This window comes from Anolis sagrei, chromosome 3 (genome assembly GCF_037176765.1).
Source record: "Anolis sagrei isolate rAnoSag1 chromosome 3, rAnoSag1.mat, whole genome shotgun sequence".
Taxonomy (NCBI): Eukaryota; Metazoa; Chordata; class Lepidosauria; order Squamata; family Dactyloidae; genus Anolis; species Anolis sagrei.
In genome coordinates, this window is record NC_090023.1 from 150,438,774 (window position 1) to 150,460,326 (window position 21,553).

Below are 21,553 nucleotides of genomic sequence, written 5' to 3' on the forward strand. Positions count from 1 at the left end.
ATAGATAGAACAAACAAATTACAAACAAGGGTTTTGCAAATGGCATGCAATAAGCTTTTCTGCTTCTGTTGTACAGGGAGCCTGACATGAATACTCCATAAAAATTAACAGGTGGCAGTCAGAGTGTTGACTTTGACTTGAAGTCGCTTAGGTGACCCCAGCATCTGTTCACCTGAATGTGATTTGCCTTTTATTTTTATTCTAAATAATAGTCTATTTATGTTAACGCAAAAGGTGTTTGTTAAGGTTTTCATGCCTGGGTGAAATTACACTTCCCTATCTGATGAGAAATATTGTTTCCATCAAAGTAGCATGTTGATACTCATTATCATCTCTTGTCAAAAAGTAAGAGAATGGCACTGAAAGAATACATGATAACCTCATTCTCTGCACCAACAGTGGGAAGTTGAGGTGAGTGAGTGGCATAAGCAAAGAAGATAAGGGATGCTTGTGAATTTTATTCAATCCACATGTGGAAGTGAACTTACTTCATTTGCACTTCCTGGACCAATATATAGAACAAAACATTAGTTTTGTACTTGCTAATTGTTTTTGAAAAAAATATTGACTTTGGAAATTCATTAGGTGTGTGTGTATATATTTGGTAAAAAATGGACTTGAGTACAAATGCAAATTTTCAGGTTTGATAGTTGGATGGAGAGAGAGGGGGGAAAGACTTATTAGTGGACATATGTGAAACTGACATAGACCAAAAATAACTTGTGTTTAAATTTCCAGTATATTTAATGTACAGGAGTTTAGGTTTGGCATTGGCAGATTACACTTTATACTGGTTTAATTGAAAGTGAAAAATATGGATGAGGTAAATTTCAATATTGGTGAACTTCCCCTACTCTCAGTATTTTGGAACCTGTTTCAACTCAAACTAAATTACCATACATTAGAAATACAAATATACGTAACTTCTTTATATTAAGCCAAATCTATGGGCCAAGTGCTAAAATACAAGTACAAAGTGATTTTAACTTTGATCTTTGTATATTTAATGAATCTCATCTATTATTTTATGTGTCTCTAATATTGGGGCTTTCTTTTTGCTCCCTTTTCCTTCCTGTTTTGAGGAATATTCTTGATCTATGTTTGTGAGCAAAAGTTTAAACATTGTGGTGCAGCCTATCGTTAGGCTGAGCATGTAGACTCCAGTTCAGAATGTTTTCTTATTTTGTAATAATTTGACCAATTTTGAAGAAGTTATAGAACTGAATGGCATTTAAGATTGTTAAAGTGGCTGAACAATGATTAACTTAATGGATTCTCAAAGCTCTCCCTGTGTTATACAAAAAAGTGTTTGCCAAGCTCACATTAGCCATATTTTTTTTAAAAAAAGAGAGATCAGAGAAAGATTGGTGAAGGTGGAAAAATAATTTAGTTTTTTCTTAGTTTTCTTTTATTTATTTATTTATGTATTTATTTATTTATTTATTTGCAGTATTTATATTCCACCCTTCTCACCCCGCAGGGGACTTAGGACAGATTACAATGTACATATACATGGCAAACATTCATAGAAACACAACATATATAGACAGACACTCAGAGGCTATTTAACATTCCAGCTTCTGGCCACCAGGGGAGCTGTCACTTCACCGTCCATTTGTGACACTGACAAAGTACTTCCTCATTCTTTGCATACTTCCTGGAGATTTTTATGGCCTCGTAAGTCAGTTAAATTAGCCTCCCCACATTAGTGGTATCTAAATTTCCAACTTGACAGATGCAACTGTCTTTCGGGCTGCAAAGGTAGACAACAAGCTACACAATTTTGGTCAGAAGCTCACTCCAACCCTGGCTGGCTTCAAACTCATGACCTTTCAGTCAGTAGTGATCTTAATGCAGCTGACTCCCAGCCAGCTGTGCCACAGTCCCTTTTGCAGTTGGCTAAGCCTGCTCCCCAAAAATTCACATTTTGTGTTTCAGAAACTGCCAGAGCAGAATCAAAGATATTAAGGACCTCATCCCACAAGGGGAAGAATCACCTTCTTTCCATAATGTTCCATGGCATTCTGTCTTGAAAGAAGACATAATTTGCTCACTCCTCTCACACAGGATCGTCTCTTCCTGTTTCTATTTAAATCCTGCACTTTATTTCTCATCACACAGGCAGGTGTTGTCTCCCCCCCTCCATTCCATCATCTGTGGAGTGCCCATGTCAAAGTTTTTTAAATTTATTTTTTTAACAAAAATAGTGCAATGGCAGAATTCAAAGGTTCAGAATTGTGCAGTTAGAGTAGCATTTTTTTTAAAAAAAGATAGAAGTCCAAAGAGTAATGGTAGCAGAAGGAGCATTGAGAGGCGCACATGCACACTCACACTGAAATATTGCCATAGTTGCCTGTGTCACAGATTTTATTTATTTATTCTTAAAATTATGCAATTTCAAAATTTCAAAACTGCACAGTTACAGGAACAACAAAAAATAAAAAGGGGGATAGAAACCCAAAGAGTAGAGTAATGGCAGCAGAAAGAGCATGAAAAGACCATCCGCATGCACGCCCACACTGAAACATCAGAATATGGACTTGAAATGTACAAATGCACCATGTCTCATCCCATGGAAAAATACATGTTTCTAAGCACAGGGAGATGAGTGGAGTCGCTTCCAGACAATCTTTAAAATCTGCCCGTTTCTACTTGCTGTGAAGATGGAGTCCCATGGGCAGTTCAGGGAACAGGTCTTGAATCCTTCGATGGGATCGATGGGATCCCATCTTTTAAGTATGTAGAAACAGAGGGCAATCTCAGACTGAGGAGATCCTAGAAGCAACAACTGTCAAAGTCCGTAAGCCTCCATAATTACCCAAAATAATTGCAAAATTGAAAAGGAGACAACTGTGTGAAATTACTCCCTACTATACTTCCTGCAATTCTCCTCCATTCTCGTTGGAAAAAATATAGGCTCCTTTCACACAACTAAATAAATCCCACACTGCTTTGAATTGGAATATATGCCAGTGTGGACTCAGATAACCCAGGCCAAAGCTGATATTGTGGATTATCTGCCTTGATATCCTGGGTTATATGGCGGTGTGGAAGGGCTCATAAGGGCTCATAAAGTAAAGATTAATAATAATAATAATCATCATCTCAATTTCTAAGCCATTGTCCATAGATACCTCCAAAGTCATGTGATCAGCATGACTGCACGGAGCGCTGTTACCTTCCCACAGAAGTGGTACCTATTGATCTCACATTTGCACGTTTTCGAACTGCTAGTTTGGCAGAAGCTGGTCCTAACAGTGGGAGTTCACCCCACTCCCCGAATTCGAACCACCAACCTTTTGGTCAGCAAGTTCAGCAGCTCAGTGGTTTAACTTGTTGCACCCAGAAAGGTCCAAAGTCTTGAAATATATCTTATTAACAAAACTATTATTTATGTAAACCATTTCTCAAATGCAAATGGAAGGACTTCTCTTAATCTTTGTGTTTTGAAAGAAGATTTATTATAACTTCAGCCAAATAGAAAGCTAGAGAAACCCAAAAGATTCTTCTAACTTCAAATGTCCATTGAGACTCACGTTCCTATCCTGCTTATTTTCCAGTTTCAAGATCTGTTGGGTTGCATCCTTCACTTTCAACTTATTCATATTTGATGCGCTTTCATCTTCATGATTTTTCCAAATCATTTCAGAAACCAGCTGAACCACTCATTGTTTGCATTGCATTGAGTTATTCATGTTAACTTTAGTCAGTGGAATATATTGAACTGTCTTAAGTCTTCAGAATGGTCTAGCCATTTACAGCAAAGATTAAAACACAGGACTACTAGATTGCACTTCTCAGTCAGATACCTACAATGTGATTTCAAGCAATCTTTGGACTGTCATAATTAATTATGTGATAGAATTCCTTTGCTTCTATAAGTTTACCAGAAGACAGAACTTAGGTATTTGCCTAAAATACTGCAGCAAGGGAAATGGTGACATATTCCTTTACCATAGCTAGTATTTAGACAGAAGTTCACTCTGTATTGATACTAGTGAATCCAGATGAACGTAATTTACCTGACTCAGTTTAATTCATTATAACTTGACCCGAGTTCTGTTGTTTCTGAAGAAAACATACAGTACTTACTATTTTAAATAATGTGGGAGTTATGAAAAATAACTAAAATGTGGAGAAAAACCAAATCAAAGCTCAAAGATTCAAGTCTAGTCTTGAAAGTCATCTCAGTACAAAAAATCTTTTATAAAATATAATGTTTTACGTTGAATATGGCATTGGAACTAGGTTCCTAATTATATGATCTAGATTTTGAAAAGATTTTTCCATCTGAAATTGATTTTTGGGGATGAGCCACACACCTGTAGATCGACTGCAAGCTTCATGAAAATGGGCAACATGAGACACAACAATAAGGAATTGAGAACAGATGTATTATACAGATGCTAAGGGGCATAAATCAGCTCTGCAGAATCCATACTACTAAATATCTGACAAACAGAAAGCACAAATTGTTAATGCCCACATAAAGCAGGTAACTTCCATTGGCAGGGCCACATGCTAAAGGGGAAGTAAAAATCTCATCTAGTTGCTAGGAAGTGAGGACAAATTTTGCTTGATTTCATTAATAACAACAGACTCTAGAACTAAGACACTGAAATAAAACTGTCCTTCGGTTTTTCCAGTTTTACAAATTTAGCAACATCAATTTTCTGACCAACAAACATGTACAAAATGGTGTATTTTACAAAAATTGATACAAAATTGTATGGGTTGAAAGGAGTGTGTACAACATTCTACATACTGGATATAACATTTTCCTCTGAACTGAATGTAGTTGATTCAGACCCTGATTGTCCAGTGACAATGAATACCTTTGGGTTTTTTTTAGTTTGTATAGCTCGCCTTATAGGCACATGAGGCCTTCTTGGAGGCAACTCCTAAACCATGAAAGCCCTTTCTAAACATTCCTTGCGGTCTAGCTGCTCTCAATCAATCTACTTACAATTTATTGAAGTAGACTTCAGCCACTGCCTATCTGCTGACAAACTATGAGTAGAAGAAATGTAAATCTGTAAAGAAATGTAAAAATGTAAAGGATCTACATTGTTTACCTAACAATGTAGATCCCTTTCACCCAAGATTCCAGTTTCCTTAGAAGCTTTTCTTGAACTGGCTTCCTTTGCTTGTGGTGCTTATTCCAATGTTTGGAATTTAAATCACCTGATACTGGATAGGAACATAAGCGTGCATCCTATGAAGTAAACACCACTGAACACAGAGTAGCTTCCTTTATTGTGGATAGCACTGAGCTGCTACTTCCTCAACAGTCCAAGCAGGAACATTAGACTTTAGTTAAACGGTTTGGGCCCCACCTATCTTCGCAATCACATCTCCCTCTATGAACCGGCGTGAACTTTAAGATCTTCTAGGGAGGTCCTCCTCTCGCTCCTACCACCATCATAAGCACAGTTGGTGGGGACAAGAGAGAGGACCTTCTCGGTGGTGGCCCCGTGCCTCTAGAACACCCTTCCTAGAGAAATGACAGGCCCCATCCCTCCCTTCCTTTTGTAAGAGCTTGAAGAGACCTGGTGGTTTAAACAAGCCTTTGAGAACGGCTAGTTCTAGCTCAGCCCCAGATATTGTTGAATATAGCCAGGATTATTTTAAATATGTGATTTTTAAGTTTATATTGCTTTGTTAATTTTAAGTTTATGTTGTTTACTCTGTATGTATTGATGATGTTACTTGGAAACTGCTCTGAGTCCCCTCGGGGAGATATATCGGTATATAAATAAAGTTTTGTTGTTGTAGTAGTAGTTGAAAATTAGTGGCCACAACAAGCCCAAATCTTTAGCAATTTTGCCTACTGTTGTAGAGTTTCAAAATGACTTTCAGACTCCTAGTTCAGGTGAGAGACAGACAGCATCCACAGCACAAAGTGGCTAACAAATCACAGGAATATTTTCTATGAATTACAGGTAGGCATATGGGAATTTCATCCTATGACACTAGTATGCTTCAAGTCCCTTGGCAGTTTCCTCAGAGAAGGTTAAATTCACTACAGAATTTCTTTAGAGTGCAACATATTGATTTTAAAAATACATTAGATATTTCTCCTTCATCTGGAAATAAATGACCGCTGTACTTTTGTTATTGTGAAAATTACTCAAAAAACAGTGAGGAAATTTCTATTATCTGAATATAAGACAATTCACAGATCCTCGCAGGCCCTAAAGTGGACAGTGAAGGAAATAAACAAGATTGCTATAATTGTCCTAGAAGAATATTTAATTTGTGGCCTCCGCCATTCATTTGACAAATTAATGCTGCCCTCTAGTGGTCAAGTCCTTTACTTCAATAGCTTAGCTTGGTGTAGTGATAGTATGCCTTTGGGATGGCGCTCTCCATTTCTTTGAAAACAATGAGACCTATTTCCATGGCATGTGTTTAGAATGAGAAATATTAATTACTTATGCTGTGTTTACACTTAACAACATCAATAAAATAGGACTAAAACTTTGTATGATTAGTTGTGTTTGATTTTAATGTATAGTCTTATTTACTGGGATCTGCGAGTAAGATGCCATATATTAAGAGCACACCCTCATCCCCTAGTGACTTATGCTCTCATGATACAATTGTTATGTATTGAATCAGGGTCAGGGATTGTCAGTGCCTATGGGGAGCAATTGTTCGCACTAGGCCTACAAAGACTGCCAAAAATGTCCACAAATGTAGAGAGGGAATAAAAGCCCACATTTGGTTTTGGAAACATGGATTTGGAGGCACAACAGTGCAGGGAAGCTGGGGAAGGTTGCAATAAAGGTAAATCACAGAGTACTCAATGAAACCCAATTCATGCTTTATTGTCAGAAAAAGAGCAGTTTTGGAGAAGGCCTAGATGGGGGATAAGGACTGTAAAAATAGGCTTGAGAGCCACATATATCCCCCCCCCACACACACACGCACACACAGCACCACCACCACCAGTTTTAAAATGACATTTTTTTTCCCAAGCATAGTTTCATTTGAGGTCCAAATGGCTTTATACAGGTTTCTGATCATCCCTTTTCTTGAAGTCATTTATTCAAAAATCCTTGCTAGGCCCTTGTTAGTAATGTGCTCCTTCCACCAGTACTGGCCTTATTTTCATATCTGGATATTTACTGATGCTCTGGGGTCAATTGTAAGCTGGTTCTGCCTTACAACAGTGATTTCTATGGGTTGTTTTATTGCAGTGGTTTATAATTTTATATCAATCTGTTTGGGTTTTTTTTTTGTCATTCTATGCCCAAAATCCTTTAAGTCTGGACACTATAATAAATAAATAACTGGAAGGTAGATTTGGGCTTAAATTAGTGAAATTCTCTTAATTATATTAAGGTGAGGAGACATATCATAGAATTCCTTCCTTTTCATTGTTTCCTAGAAAATTAGTGGAAAGGCGTAATTTAGATAAAGGGTCCTCAAACTAAGGCCCGGGGGTTGAATACAGCCCTCCAAGGTCATTTACCTGGCCCTCGCTCAGGATCAACCTAAGTCTGAAACGACTTGAAAGCACACAACAACAACAATGGCAATTCTATCTCATCAGCTAAAAGCAGGCCTACACTTTCCACTGAAATACTATATTTGTTAAAATTGTTTGTTAAAATTTGTTAAAATTGTTCATTTGAATGTATTTTAATGTATTGTTTTTAAGTGTTTTTTTGCACTACAAATAATATATGTACAATGTGCATAGGAATTCATTCATTTTTTTTTCAAATTATAATCTGGCCCTCCAGTTTGAAGGACTGTGACCTGGCCCTCTGTTTAAAAAGTTTGAGGACTCTTGGTTTAGATCTAGAGTGCAAGATATTTGTTGGATTTTAGTATGTTGTCCGAATTCTAAACAGTGCCTAGTTATAACGATGCTTTGTTGAAAAAGATTATGTCTTAATCATGGTTTAAAATTGGTTTGATAGTTACAATTAATCGTATTTTATCAGCTTTGGCTGACATGAGCCCATTCTTATAATCCTAAATGATGGCCTAGCCACTGGCTAACTAATCTGCTAAATTATTGTCCACGAGTTACAAACATTCAACTTACAAATGACTCATAGTTAAGTACGGGGGTGAGATAAGAGGAAGTGACAGAAATCTATCCCTTGGAAGGATAGATTTCTTAAAGAGTTATCATATGAATAACTCTTAAAGAGTTATTCATATCTTAAAGAGTTATCATGGCGAAAAGGTGTTTCCACTGAAGCTTTATCACCAGTCCTTGTTTTCATAACAAGCCATGTTTTTCAAAATTCAGTTATCACAGGGGCAGAAAGCTAAATGAAATATTATGAACAGAGACTCAAACAGCAAAACAAACCCAAAGCTTGCATCTATCTATCTATCTATCTATCTATCTCACACTTAAAAATGTACCTGTACCAACTTACATATATATTCAGCTTAAGAACAAACCTCCAGAACCAATCTTATTCATAACTGGGGGACTGTAGACATTTTACACATTGCTTTGAATAATTATTGAAGAACCTTTAATAAACAGTAATGGTTTTCTTGGCAAACAGAGATCTGTATTCACCTTTTGTGTCTTTTTCAAGTCGTATCTATGAATATAAGTAACTCACACAATGAAAATGCAGTTGCTTCAGTTTCACCCTAAGTTCTTATTAATAAGAAAAAGAATAAAAAAAAAACTTTGCCTACACTTCAATTATAATGTTTACACACAGAGAGTGGGGGGGGGGGGAGAGAAGAAAAATAGGGAGCTCCTCTTCTTCCTTGGAAAGCCACAAATCTATTCCCACCCAAAGGTCAGAGCTTTTTAAATGATTTAAAATAATATTCTGTAAATGGGCCCATTTTCACCAGGGGTAGCGGATCTGTAGATAGCATATGCTGAGATCAAAGGTCATCATGTCACTGTCATTCAGGGATGAAGAGATTCTCTCTCACCCATTTTCCTCCTAACAAATGAAGTATGACATCTAAGGAACAGAGTGTTGTTTGTTCCACTGCCAGGATATGCATAATGGAAACATTAGCTCTGAGATCTTTTTTTAATCTGTCAACCTAATGGCTCAGTTCCTTAATGTGTTAGAAGATTTTAAACTGTATCTCAGCCTGGGTCATATAAAGCAGCCCACAGTTTGCAGCTTGACTAGATCATGGTGACATAATATAACCTCAGCGCAACATGGCTTATTATTAAATATCAACTTGTCTGTTTATTCCCATGGACTTGGACAAAGGCCTCGATTTTCTCCAAAGATTACGTGAGGTTTTGAGTTATTTAAAAATAAGCATCCAGTCTGTCTCTGCCCTTTTGTGTCCCCCCATTTCCTCTCTTTAGAAAAAGAACTCACATACAGTCCAGAGCTGCAATGGGAACTCTGAAGTGCTTTTACACCAGACTGCATTTAATCACACAGACTGCTAGTTTACACTGAACATTATTACAGCTTCTCTTGGACTGGACTGAAAACTTCCCATGTATCATCTCTCCTTGCCCTTCACTGCGTGTTTATTTTTCCCATCTTGTGTTCTCTGTTAACTACAAACTTACCTTTTTCTTCATGGACTCTGTGAATACACATATGGAGTTACTGTACCTTCACAGGCGCCAATGGAAAGTTTCCCAAGCTGAATCTTTTCAAATGTTGATGGTAAGCTTGCACCCTCCTCCCAGGGCTGTGTGCTTCCCAGTACCTTTTTTCTGCTGCATACATCTCTTTGGAACTTTGTTAAGATGTCGACAACATGTTTTCAATGCTGCACCCATTGTGCCTCCAAAATCCTGGACTCTGACAGCCACACGAACTGCCTTCTCTGCCTCGGAGAAAGCCACATTGTTGAGTCCTGCTATCATTGCCTTGTGTTCACAGCCCAGGTAAGGAAAAATAGAGAGTCGCACCTCAAGGCTCTGCTATATCAGCAATCCCTGGTGCCTTCCACCTCAATGGCTCCTTCCATTCCACCCAGGGTTAAGTCTACAGCCCCTGTGGTCTCCGAAGGGTCGAAGACTTCCGGGTTGTCAAAGACAGCTTGCATCATGACTATGATGACCATGCCTACTTGGCCTTGACAGGCTGACCCTTCATCAACTTTGAGTCTCTTGCCTCAGTAAGGTTGACTCAGTGGAATATAGCAATTTCACCATCCACATCATTGATGTGGATGGCTTTTAAATGAGCCCATGAAGAGTCCAGGCGAGCACAGTCAAACAGTGCTGCCCCGTTGCCTATTCTGCCTACCCCAGGCAAGTCGCTAGCCACTCCTTCTAAAGAGAAGGCACAGCCTCCAGCCAAGAAGATACCACCCAGAAATCCTCCTCCTCTGCCTCATCGAGAAGGGACCAACCATCCTCCTCAGCCAACTCCTCATGGCGATCTTCACCTTCCATCCAGCCTGCCAGATAATCTCCCGAATCATTGTTCTGACAGCTATTGGAGGGAAAGATCCAGGACTCACCACCCCACTTGACGCACACAGTCGTCATATGCCGGTCAAACAACCACACGTCGGCTAACCTCAAGCATGACAACAACTCTTCCCTCCAGCATCCTCCACACTGGAGCAGTAGGCAGACCACATATCTGATCAGAGTGACCCAAGCATTTTTGTCTAAGAAGCCACCAACTTCAAAATCCCCTCCAAGGCAGCCCCAGGTACCGGTGGTGCCTCTGACAGATTTGCCTCTTCAAGGGACCAAAGACAATGACCAAAATAATGACTTACCTGAGTTGATACAGTCGGATTTGGTGCTGTCTCTAGGTCTAGATCTTTATCCAAACCGGGACCAACCATCCAGGATACCTATGAGGTTGACCCTCCCTCCCCGACGGACAATGTGAGAGCCTTCGCTGACTGGATGATCCACATGGTGAACACTTTGTGTCTCAAAATTAAACAGACATTGAAGGCGGTGACTGACCCAGTTTTCAAAAGAATGCGGTCCAAGGCTCCCCCAGCGACACTCCTTCTCTTTCTGCCTTACCCTCTTGATGTTATACAGGGTTAACAGAAAATTCCTTTGTTGATCCCACCCACTTCCAAGTGTATAGAGGCATGGTAACACACAGATGATGAAGGACTCAAGTGGTTGAAGCATCACCCTGATCCAAGCTCTGTGGTATTAAAATCAGCCCAGTCCTCCGGCAAGCAGAGAAACACTCCTTCAGGGAGAGAAGGGAAGCATTTCGATGCCGTGGGCTGAAAGCTTTACTCTTGGGCCTTACTCCTCTCAAGAATTGCCAACTACGGAGCCTACCAGCAAATACTTTGGGAAAACCACACAGTTCACAGCAGGCCCAGAAACATCAAGGCCGCTCTGGAAACTCTAACAACCAATCATGGCACCAAGTTTGATGGTATGCTAGATGATACCATCTCCATTTCAACTATTGCTGCCATCTCCATTTCAGGTCATTTATCCTACTGTGACCTCCAATATATCCCTCACACCACCAGTAACCAATTCAGTGACCCCCTCTCCCATTTAGTTCACACCTGAGAAGCCATTACCTCAAATGTGTGGGTGCTAAAGATTGTCAAAGATGCCTATGCCTTTGAATTCAAGGATTTACTATCAAAAAGGTCACATCCTCGACACTGAGCTCTCTCCAGAGATCCTCAAGGAAGCCAAAAAGGAGTCATACAACCTACTCCTTTAGAATTGGACATAAATGCCTTTTTCTCCAGATATTTAACCGTTCCAAAAAGAGGTGGAGGACTCTGCCTGATCCTCGATCTCAAGGACCTGAATTCATACATACAGCCAACCAAGTTCAGGATGGTCACAGTATTGTCAATCCTTCCTCTCCTGCACCATGGATTCTACTTGATCCAAGACGTTCTAGAAGTGTGACCTTTTAATACCCTTTTTGGTATTGTTGAGGTTTTATAAGTGGTATCTATGTGATTCTGTGTTCCTAATAGATTTGAACATATAAATATAAATTATGGCACCTGAGCTATAAATTAATTATTTCAAAGAAACCTGATCCAGTGGCATTAGTCCACACCTATTTTTTAAAGAAAACATTAGATCAGGGGTCCTCAAACTAAGGGCCGAGGGCCGGATATGGCCCTCCAAGGTCATTTACCCGGCCCTCGCTCAGGGTCAACCTAAGTCTCAAACAACTTGAAAGCACACAACAACAATCCTATCTCATCAGCCAAAAGCAGGCCCACACTTCCCATTACTAATAAGTTTATATTTGTTAAAATTGTTCTTCATTTTAATTATTATATTGTTTTAAAGTGTTTTATGCACTACAAATAAGATATGTGCAGTGTGCATAGGAATTCATTCTTTTTTTTCTTCAAATTATAATCTGGCCCACCAACAGTTTGAGGGACTGTGACCTGGACCTCTGTTTAAAATGTTTGAGGACCCCTGCATTAGATGTTTCATCATTAAGAAGCATACATGAACAATTGGGGTGCTGGGCAAAATCTGCAGTAGAACTCACTGTAGATTTTACTTGTTTTGAAGGGGCAGCATCCTCACTGTGCCAGACTGTGTTGTGTCAACAGCATCTGAAGTTGGGCGGGAAGTATCAGCTTCCCTCAAAGTTTACATAGATATTTATGTCTCTGCCTATGGAAAATAGATTTGTTACTTTTGAAAGTGACAGATGCTGATGAAAGGAATGCAAATGAAAGAGAAAGGGAAGAAGCACATATTTGTTTGTACAAATGGATATAAGTGGTTTTTTTATTAGTGTGTTTTGTAGGAAGAAATATGTATTATTTTACATATTATCTTTCACTCAAGATCCACTAGCATGAGGGGGGAAAGATATCCAAAAAGGGCTTTGCAGATGATGGAGAGGAAGAGAGAACCTGACCTGATGATACACTTATGAGGAGGATTATGTTTGAATCACTGGCTATAACCTATCTAAGGGTTCTGAGTAACATGCATATGATTAAAAAAAACCTCACACATTTTAATATGCATGCATATATGCATCTATTTATTTATAGGAATAATTGCCCCTTCCCCTTGCACCCCAGCTCTGGAAGGTCTATCATGCTGGCATATTACAATGTAGTGTTCAAGTGAGACAGATCTCCCTGTGTATGCGAGCGATTGCAAGATTGTTACTTACCCGGTATAATTAGAACATCCATTCCACAGAGGGAAAACATTTAAAAGATAAAGAGTGTATTTAAAAATGAATCTTCCCAATGCAATTTTTTCATAATTATAGTTTTAACAGCTTATGGTGATGGTGGAAGCGGCTACTTAAGAAAAATTAGGAGCCTCATTTGGGGGAAGATGATGCCTCAAGAGACCTCACGGTGCCATCCTTCAAGAGCCTGAACAGGGAGCTTCTTCTGAACAGAGCTCACTGCTCTTGATACATTGGGGCCATACTCGGCTTATTATGACCAGTGCTGGGTGTTTTAATTAAAAAGGCCACCTATGCCATTAAATGTAGGGGTCTCATTCTCTCTTTTCACATTTTCCGAGGCTGTAACCAAAAGAACAAATTGCAGATGCACACAGCAGCATGGGTCCGGGAGCTGGAAACAGACGCAGTTGGTTTTCTAAATCCGAGCATGATGTAGCTGATCATCAAATGTTCTTATTGTAGCATACACATCCCTATAATTTTCACAGTTTTCTGCAGCTGCTAAGAGTGTGTGTGTGCGTGTTTGTATGGAGGGGTTGTGTGTGCAGCGTGTATATGTGCGAGAAGCAGGGACAAGTCACTGTCACTTCATTTAAATTATAAGGGAGCCTATTGTTTTACAAATAACCTTCATGATAAAAAATATACCGTCTCCTGGCACCGTTTTCAACTGTGCTTTTATCAGGGCCTTCTGAGGCAAAGTGTGTATACAATCCACCCAGCAATCGAATCCCAGCAGTGTGCCTTGGTAGGGACTCTCAGTGGAGACAACACTTCGTTAATTTAAACAATTGTAGGCTGCAGGAGTTCAAAAAAAAATTTCAGCTGACTTTAACTGTCACTAGCCCAAGCACCTTTATCCCCAGGCGAGCAGGAGCAGCTGGATTTCATTTCTTGCTGCCAGACCGTCCAACATCTTTGCTGAACATCCCAGGAACTGAGCGCCTTTACTTTAAGGATTTTATTCAAGGTGACAGCTCCTCACACTTTAGCGTTCAGATCACCTCAAGTAGCTGAGATCTCAGTGAAAATGAGAGCACTTCTGCGGGAAACTCCAAATTTAGACTGACTGAGGTTATCCTTAGGCCTCTAGGACCCAACCTCCATGACAGAACAGGCCTGCCAGGAACTTTAAAACTACAGTGGAGTTTGTAATGATGTCTAGGGAGAAATCTTCTGCAGGAACCATGGAGAATACTAGAAGTGATAGGAAAGGATGTCAGCTTTCGTTAAGGCTGGAGACAGTGTTAGAATATACGTGGCATAATATGGCACCGGTATCTCTGTCAGCATCTCTGTTTTCTGTCACTGCACACAATTCCAGGCCTGTCTGTAGCCCTGACAGTGTCTTTTCAGATCAGGTTATTGCCAGCCCAAAGACTCGCTCAGCACACTGCCAGATAGCCCCCTTTGTTTGAAGCCTGCCCTTTTGTCATTAGCGCACTTGATGTCTATTTAAAATCTAATGGTGAATGCAGTATCTGTTTTCCTGTCAAGAGATCATTGACAATATTAATACCTCATGTCCTTGCCTCATTTTCTAAGCGCTGACACCTAGCTGCAGTCGCCGGCATTCATCAAAGGGAACTCTCTCACCAGGATTTCCATAAACAGCCTCGGTCCCAATTGCGGAGAAACATGGCAGCCCCTCACATAGGACTTTCATCAGCATTATCTGCCAAAGGAGCCTGATGAATGCTGTTTATTTTAAAAAATAGTGTTAATAAATGGTCCTTAAATCCACAACACTTTCCAGTCTTATGAAAAGGGCTGATACAGTTTATAAAGGAATATTTATTTATTTACAACATTTATATGGCGCCCTTCTTACCCCAAAGGGTACTCAGAGTGTCTTACCAGATATAGATACTCACACACACAAACACACACACACACACAAACAATATATATTATATTATTAGCATAGTACAATATCAATATTATATATCACTATATACTGTCTCATGCATTCCATTTTCCAGAAAATGGTGTAGAAATGGATAAATCAGCCTCTTCCAAGTCTGTATCACAGAAATGTCTGCTCACTGATGCATACATGTCATCCGCAAAAACAAATCAATGTACAAATTCAGATATAAAAAGTATGTCTATGTATTTTGTCCCATAATAATATGTTTAAATGTCTTTCTCTTTTCTTAAAACAACAACAAGAACATTTTAAACAATTTAGCTCTGGATTTCATCATCTTTGGACTAGCCCCTCTGAAATAAATGGGGTGTTAATCCAGACTAATGGGTTGATGTCAATTAGACTAATCTGTTGAACTAAGGGCACAACTACACAGGGCAGTTACTGTGGGGCTGGTCGGGAGTTATAGTGTTATGAATCAGCCCTAGGTGCCCACCTCTGTCCCACTACAGTGGTAGTACAGAGTCTAGGCTGCCAGTGTTGCCAAATCCAGTTCGCCCCTTGGACTGCCACGTGTACTTATGCCATGTTTTCATCATCATAGCGGTGACCACAAAGCTCCAAAGAGCCCTTGGCCATCCACAGATGCTTTTGCTAATGTGAGCAAAGGTGCCTGTGTAACTTGGAGAGGGGAAAGGGGTCAGCTGCCACCTTTCTCCCTGCCCATCTCTGAATCACTTGGGCACCTATGGAGCTGTTTGAAGCTCAGTAGCCACCATACGATGATGGCATGATGCACATAAGTGCCACTTCATTTTCCCTGCACTACAATAAGTGGGGAAAGCAGGGTAGAGTCAATAGCTGTGTGAACAACACAGCTGCTTTCTTAAGGGTGATTTCAATCCAAATTCTTTCCAAACACATGTTTCACAAAATATTTTTAGCATAAAATATTCTGTGAAATGTGACCCACTGCATAAAGTGAAGCTAAATCCCAGTGGAGTATATCATTTAATATATTTACCGATCCAAAAGCTGGACAAGAATATTGGTAAACAGCACAAGAATTTCATTTGGGCCTCATATTCAAATCTACTGTGCAGATTTCTCTCTGCTGGCTAATGCAAAGTTTGGAGGACTGTATCATGTAAATTTTCCCATTAATAAGCTCTTGGCTAAGAAAAATAACAGAATATGTATAAAATATAGCCTTCTTGGTTGCTGCTCCAACCTGTGGAACTTCTTTCCATGGGAAGTCAAATTGATTCCACTGTCAGGCAATGTCTCCTCTGTTTATCCAGACCTTTGAGTGCCACTTTTATCTTATTGAAAGCATTTTAATTAGGATTTGTTCAATTTGTTTTTTTGCCATCATCGCCATCATTGTCATAGTTCTCATCATCATTATCATCACCATTATCATATTTCAATTATCTTTCAAAACTCTTTTAAATTAATATTTTAATATGGTTGTTTGTTTAACTTACCATGTTGTCATGCTTGGGTTTTAAAGCAGGCAGCCGTCCATTTTGGGCTTCTTGTGTTGCCTTCAGAATTCTGAGAAATGTGGTTTAGGGCAGGACCTTTTGAATTCTCAGTTATACAAGTCCTTGCCTTCCCAAACTACATTTCCCAGAATTCTGCAGGTGGCAGAAGAAACTCAAAAGTCCTAATTTGATAATGTGGTATGACATAGCACTGTAAAAAATATAGAGTGATACATATTTTCTGGGGAAATACATGGAAAATATGCATGGAAGTAGAATCTTTACTGGGATTATGGAGATGGAGGATCACTGCAGAAATAAGATTGAATGGATTTGTGAATTAACAAATTGGACCTTTTATAGAGAAATAGCCATCCCCTGCCACATGTTGTTGTGGCCCAGTCTGGTGATCTGAAAAATAAATGAGAAAGTGTTGGTTTCTAATATATGTAATTTCTTTATGCTTGTGAGTAAACAGTATTTCTTGTTGTTTCTTTGTCAGTGTTGATGTGGAGATTGTCTGATTTCTCAACTCTGGAACATGCAACATATAATTGTCCTTCTTTAGGGATCCTTTTTTAACTCTATGATACGATATCTGTCATATGTGTGTATATGTTTGTGTGTGTGAATCATATCTATCTATATCCATGGCTGAATGGCTCTTTATCAGGAGGGTTTTGATTATGTTTTCTTGCCCTAGTGAAGGGAGTTGGACTGGATGGCCTTAAGGCAGCATTTCTCAACCTGGGAGTCGTGACCCCGTGGGGTGGGGGGAGTCATGAAGGAGTGTCAGAAGGGTCACTAAAGACCATCAGAAAACACAGTATTTTCTGTTGGTCATTGGGGTTCTGTGTGGGAAGTTTGGCCCAATTCTATTGTTGGTGGGGTTCAGAATGGTCTTTGATTGTAAGTGAACTATAAATCCCAGTAACTACAACTCCCAAACACCAAGGTCTATTTCCCCCAAACTCCATCTGTTCATATTTAGGCATATGGAGTATTCATACCATGTTTGGTCTAGATCCTTCATTGTTTGAGTCCACACTGCTCTCGGGATGTAGGTGAACTACAACTCCCAAACTCAAGATCAATGTCCTCTAAACCCTTCTAGTGTTTTCTGTTAGTCATGGGAGAACTGTGTGCCAAATTCAGGTCAATTCCATCATTGGTGGCGTTCAGAATGCTCTTTGATTATAGGTTAACTATTAATCCCAGCAACTACAACTTCTGAATGACAAAATCAATTTTTTTGAGCAATGGTCACTCGTTGGCCTGATAGGTGTATTGCCAAATTTGGTGTCCATTGCTCCAGTGACTTTTGAGTTATGTTAATCCCACAAATGAACATTACATTTTTAATTATATAGATTATCAGCCTACTTTTACTTAGCTAGTTCCAGGTGCTAATATGCAATCATATAATGTGTAGATTTAAATTAGTACTCTAATAGTTACCTGAATTTCAAGGTATAGTTGGAATTGTTTGCTTAGAAGGAATTTCAAGGGAAGGAAAACAATGCCTAACATATTAAGTCTACACTTGACTATAACATCTGAGCTGCATTAATACATGCATAAAATCATCTATGTGTTTATTTATTTATTTTATTTATTTATTTACAGCATTTCTACCTCGCCCTTCTCAACCCCCGAAGGGGGACTCAGAGAGGTTAACATAGGCAGCAATTCGATGCCACAATCACAATAACATCAATATAAAAGCATAAATATATAAAGGTTAAAAACAATAACAATTAATGATATAATCACACAACTCATAATCACATATCCGTTTCCAATTATCATAACAGTCGTCAGGTCCAGTTCATATTCAAGTGCTTCTGCGCGCATTAGCCAAAGGACTGGTTCTACAACCACAATTTTAATTTGTTTCTGAAGGAGGGAGGATGCTGATCTAATATCACTGGGGAGCGAATTCCACAAGTGGGGGGTCACCACTGAGAAGGCCCTGTCCCTCATCCCCACCAGACGCGTTTGCGAGGCCAGTGGGACCGAGAGCAGGGCCTCCCCAGCAGATCTTAGACCATGAGGTGGAACATAAAGGAGATACATTCGGATAAGTAAGATGGGCCAGAACCGTATAGGGCTTTATGGGCCTTGAAAATACAACTTGGTTCCTTGAAATGACCTGGAGATGTGTATGTATTTCTTATCTTTTCATGGTACACCTTATTCAAATATTCAACCTTATTCATAGATGTCCAGCCTGATAGACACACCTGTGAGCTTGGTAATGTTATTGAAAGGCAAAATTGCTAGTATTTGCCTATATTTTAAAAGCCAGAAAAATAGTTCTTTACATGTTACATGTTACTTATGACTGCCAAGTAGTTACACAGTTTTGGCATGTTGTTTTTAACATTACTTTTTATAAAATGCAATCAACTGAAATCCCCAATAACATTTTGTTGGAGGGCCAACAGATCGACTGCATTATAAGTCATTGTATTCTTTTCTTAAAAAATAAAACCATTGGCACACATTGCTCAAGAGTAACAGCATGTCCTTTAGTTGTTGTTATGCATAGTGACAGAAGCTTCCGTGGAACTGAATTCCAAGACACACTCTCCCCTGCTCTGATCTTCCTGCAATGTGCTATTATTTGCACACACCACATTCAGTGCTAACCTTTCTGTTTCTCTTCTTTTTGCAGGTGTTTTAGGGAAATGCCGGTATGTCTATTATGGGAAGCATTCGGAAGGCAACCGGTTTATACGGGATGACCAGCTCTGAGGGAGACTGCCTCTGCAAAATGCTTTACACAGGGACACACACACAGCTTCCACCTCTTTAAAAGGAAAAGAAAAAAAGGATGCATCAACCAAAGTCCTCCAGTTCCTTCTGCTGACTTTGCCAGACCTGTCAAAACCATCCTTCTGCTTTAGCCTGAGTAGTCACATAGAGATTGACATGATTGCCTCTAAGCAGGTCCCATCCACCAGTGTGACAGACAGCTGCAGCAAAGCACCAGGCCTGACAGGAAGAACACCATGATGGATTGCCCGGCCCAACTGCTCCTCGCCGGAGAGCAAAGGTCACACCTGGGGCCCCACTGAGCATGCTCAGCTGCTTTTCAGAGAAGCCCCCGTCTTTATCTGCAGCTTGCCTGTTGAGCGAGAAAACTATCTTTATCGAAAATGGCTGCAGTCTGAGAATTTCAGAGAGCACCAGCTCCTTATCTGTCTCTATTGTCCTCAGGTATCTAATGCTAACACACAAAGTAGATGTATCACATGTAGAACAGCACAGTTCACTTGTTTTTATGTGGGAAAGTAATAAAAGCATCTGAAATGTCATTTAACTGCTAATGCTGGGGAAAATGGGTCTTCCTTGACAAAATTCAGGCATGTTTGTATTTGTTCGTAACTTAGCAGCCAAGATAGAAAAATAATTGTGGTAGTTGTTGTTGTGTGTTCATTTGTCTTTGGGGTATAGGAACAATAACTGCAAAAGACAGACAACAGATAGGGATATCGGAGAGTTGTCATGAAAAAATTAATTTGGGGGAAAGAGATTAATTGCGCTCCCTATGAGAGGGCACACACATTTGTTTCTACTTCGTAAGTGACATTTGTTACTATGTATTCATCAATATCCAAATAAAGCAAACCCTGTCCCTTGTTTTGCTTTTTGTAAAATCTATGTAACTAAAATGAACCTCTTTCAAAAGCCATTTTGGGGAGTATTTTTTAGGCTAAGTTCCTGCACAAGACTAATTAGCTTCTTAAAAATCAAACCAAGTTGTACCCGTGTTGATGAACAGCCATTATTATCATCATCATCATCATCATCATCATCATCATCATCATCATCATCATCATCTTTATTTGTACCCACTAGCATCTCCCGAAGGACTCGATGCGGCTTACATAGGCCAAGGCCTCAATAGAACAACAATGTAACAAATACACATAAACCAAAGCAAATCAAAACATTAAAGCAATAACAGTAAACAGTAAAAACAGTACACCATAACACAATAAAACTAGGCCGGGCCAAATGTAATGGTGTACAGATTAAAAAGTGCTGAGTGAGATATAAGGATTTTTGGGTAAGTGCAATGTGCGGACAATCTTAATCTCTAATTGTGCTTCTGGGACATATTGCTGGAGTATTACCACTTGGGGGCGCATCACTGGCCTCAGGACAGATCATGGCCAAAACAGCTGCCACTGAAAACAGTGCCCTAAGTCTCTTGCTCTTTCCACCTTTAAAATATTTCATATTACAAAATGTGGCACTTCATCACAGTGCTCTGAATTTCCTTGATGCACCTCTGCTTGCTTGCTTGCTATTTGGAGGGAAGAGCAATGGGTTTTATGTCCTTACTAAATAGTAACCAGTGACAAGCAGCTGATTTGTGTCTGGGTGGGAAGCAGCCATTTAGCAAGACACAGAACCATCATGTCCTCTACAGGAGCTGGTGAGAGTAGCCTTTTGCATTTGTATAGAATCGCTATCTGTTTCTGATTGTTTCATTCGTAAGCCCCCCCCCCCCCAATCTGTTTTAATTTTCGAGTGCCTCCCAAAAATGGGCATTTTTGTTACACATCTGAAAAAAAATGAACATTTTCAACCTACTGGCCACTATGGGTGGGCTTCCCCATGCTCCCCTTCAGCTCAGTTTTAGGGCTAGAGGGGTGAAAATCACTACACATGGAGGACACATCTACCATTTTTAGCCCATCAAGTTTTATAAAATTTGGGTCATCCACCCATTTTTAGGGATTTCTTTTCTTTCTATAAATAAAATCTTAAAACATTCCCTCTTTCCCGCTGCTGGTCCTGCCCTCTAACTTCTCCAGGAGCAGCAGCAGGAGGGAGGCTCGGCAGGGCCCCATTCCTTCCTGTCAAATGTCAAAGATGTTTTGCACACCGCACACACACCCCAGTGCCCAGCCCCACTACAGTGCCCACCTCCACTTCTTTCTTAACTGGCGGAAATGGGGGTGGTGGAATTCCCCTCCCCTTCCCATTATTTTTGGCAATTGCATGTTTGTCCTTATATCCTTCCTTACAACTTGGATTTAAAGCATCAGAGTTACTTAAGATACCACTCC

General features: G+C 39.7%; 1 protein-coding gene across 1 annotated transcript in view; it reads left to right on the forward strand.

Annotated features, from left to right (window-relative positions):
• The window catches only part of LRMDA (leucine rich melanocyte differentiation associated), an 886,320-nt gene extending 866,206 nt beyond the window's left edge, over nt 1-20,114 (forward strand). The window contains exon 7 of the mRNA XM_067466959.1: nt 19,147-20,114. Coding sequence (XP_067323060.1) covers nt 19,147-19,226 — 80 coding nt within the window. The 3' untranslated portion in view covers nt 19,227-20,114. The remainder of the gene's footprint in view (nt 1-19,146) is intronic.
• Nucleotides 20,115-21,553: the final 1,439 nt, after the last annotated feature.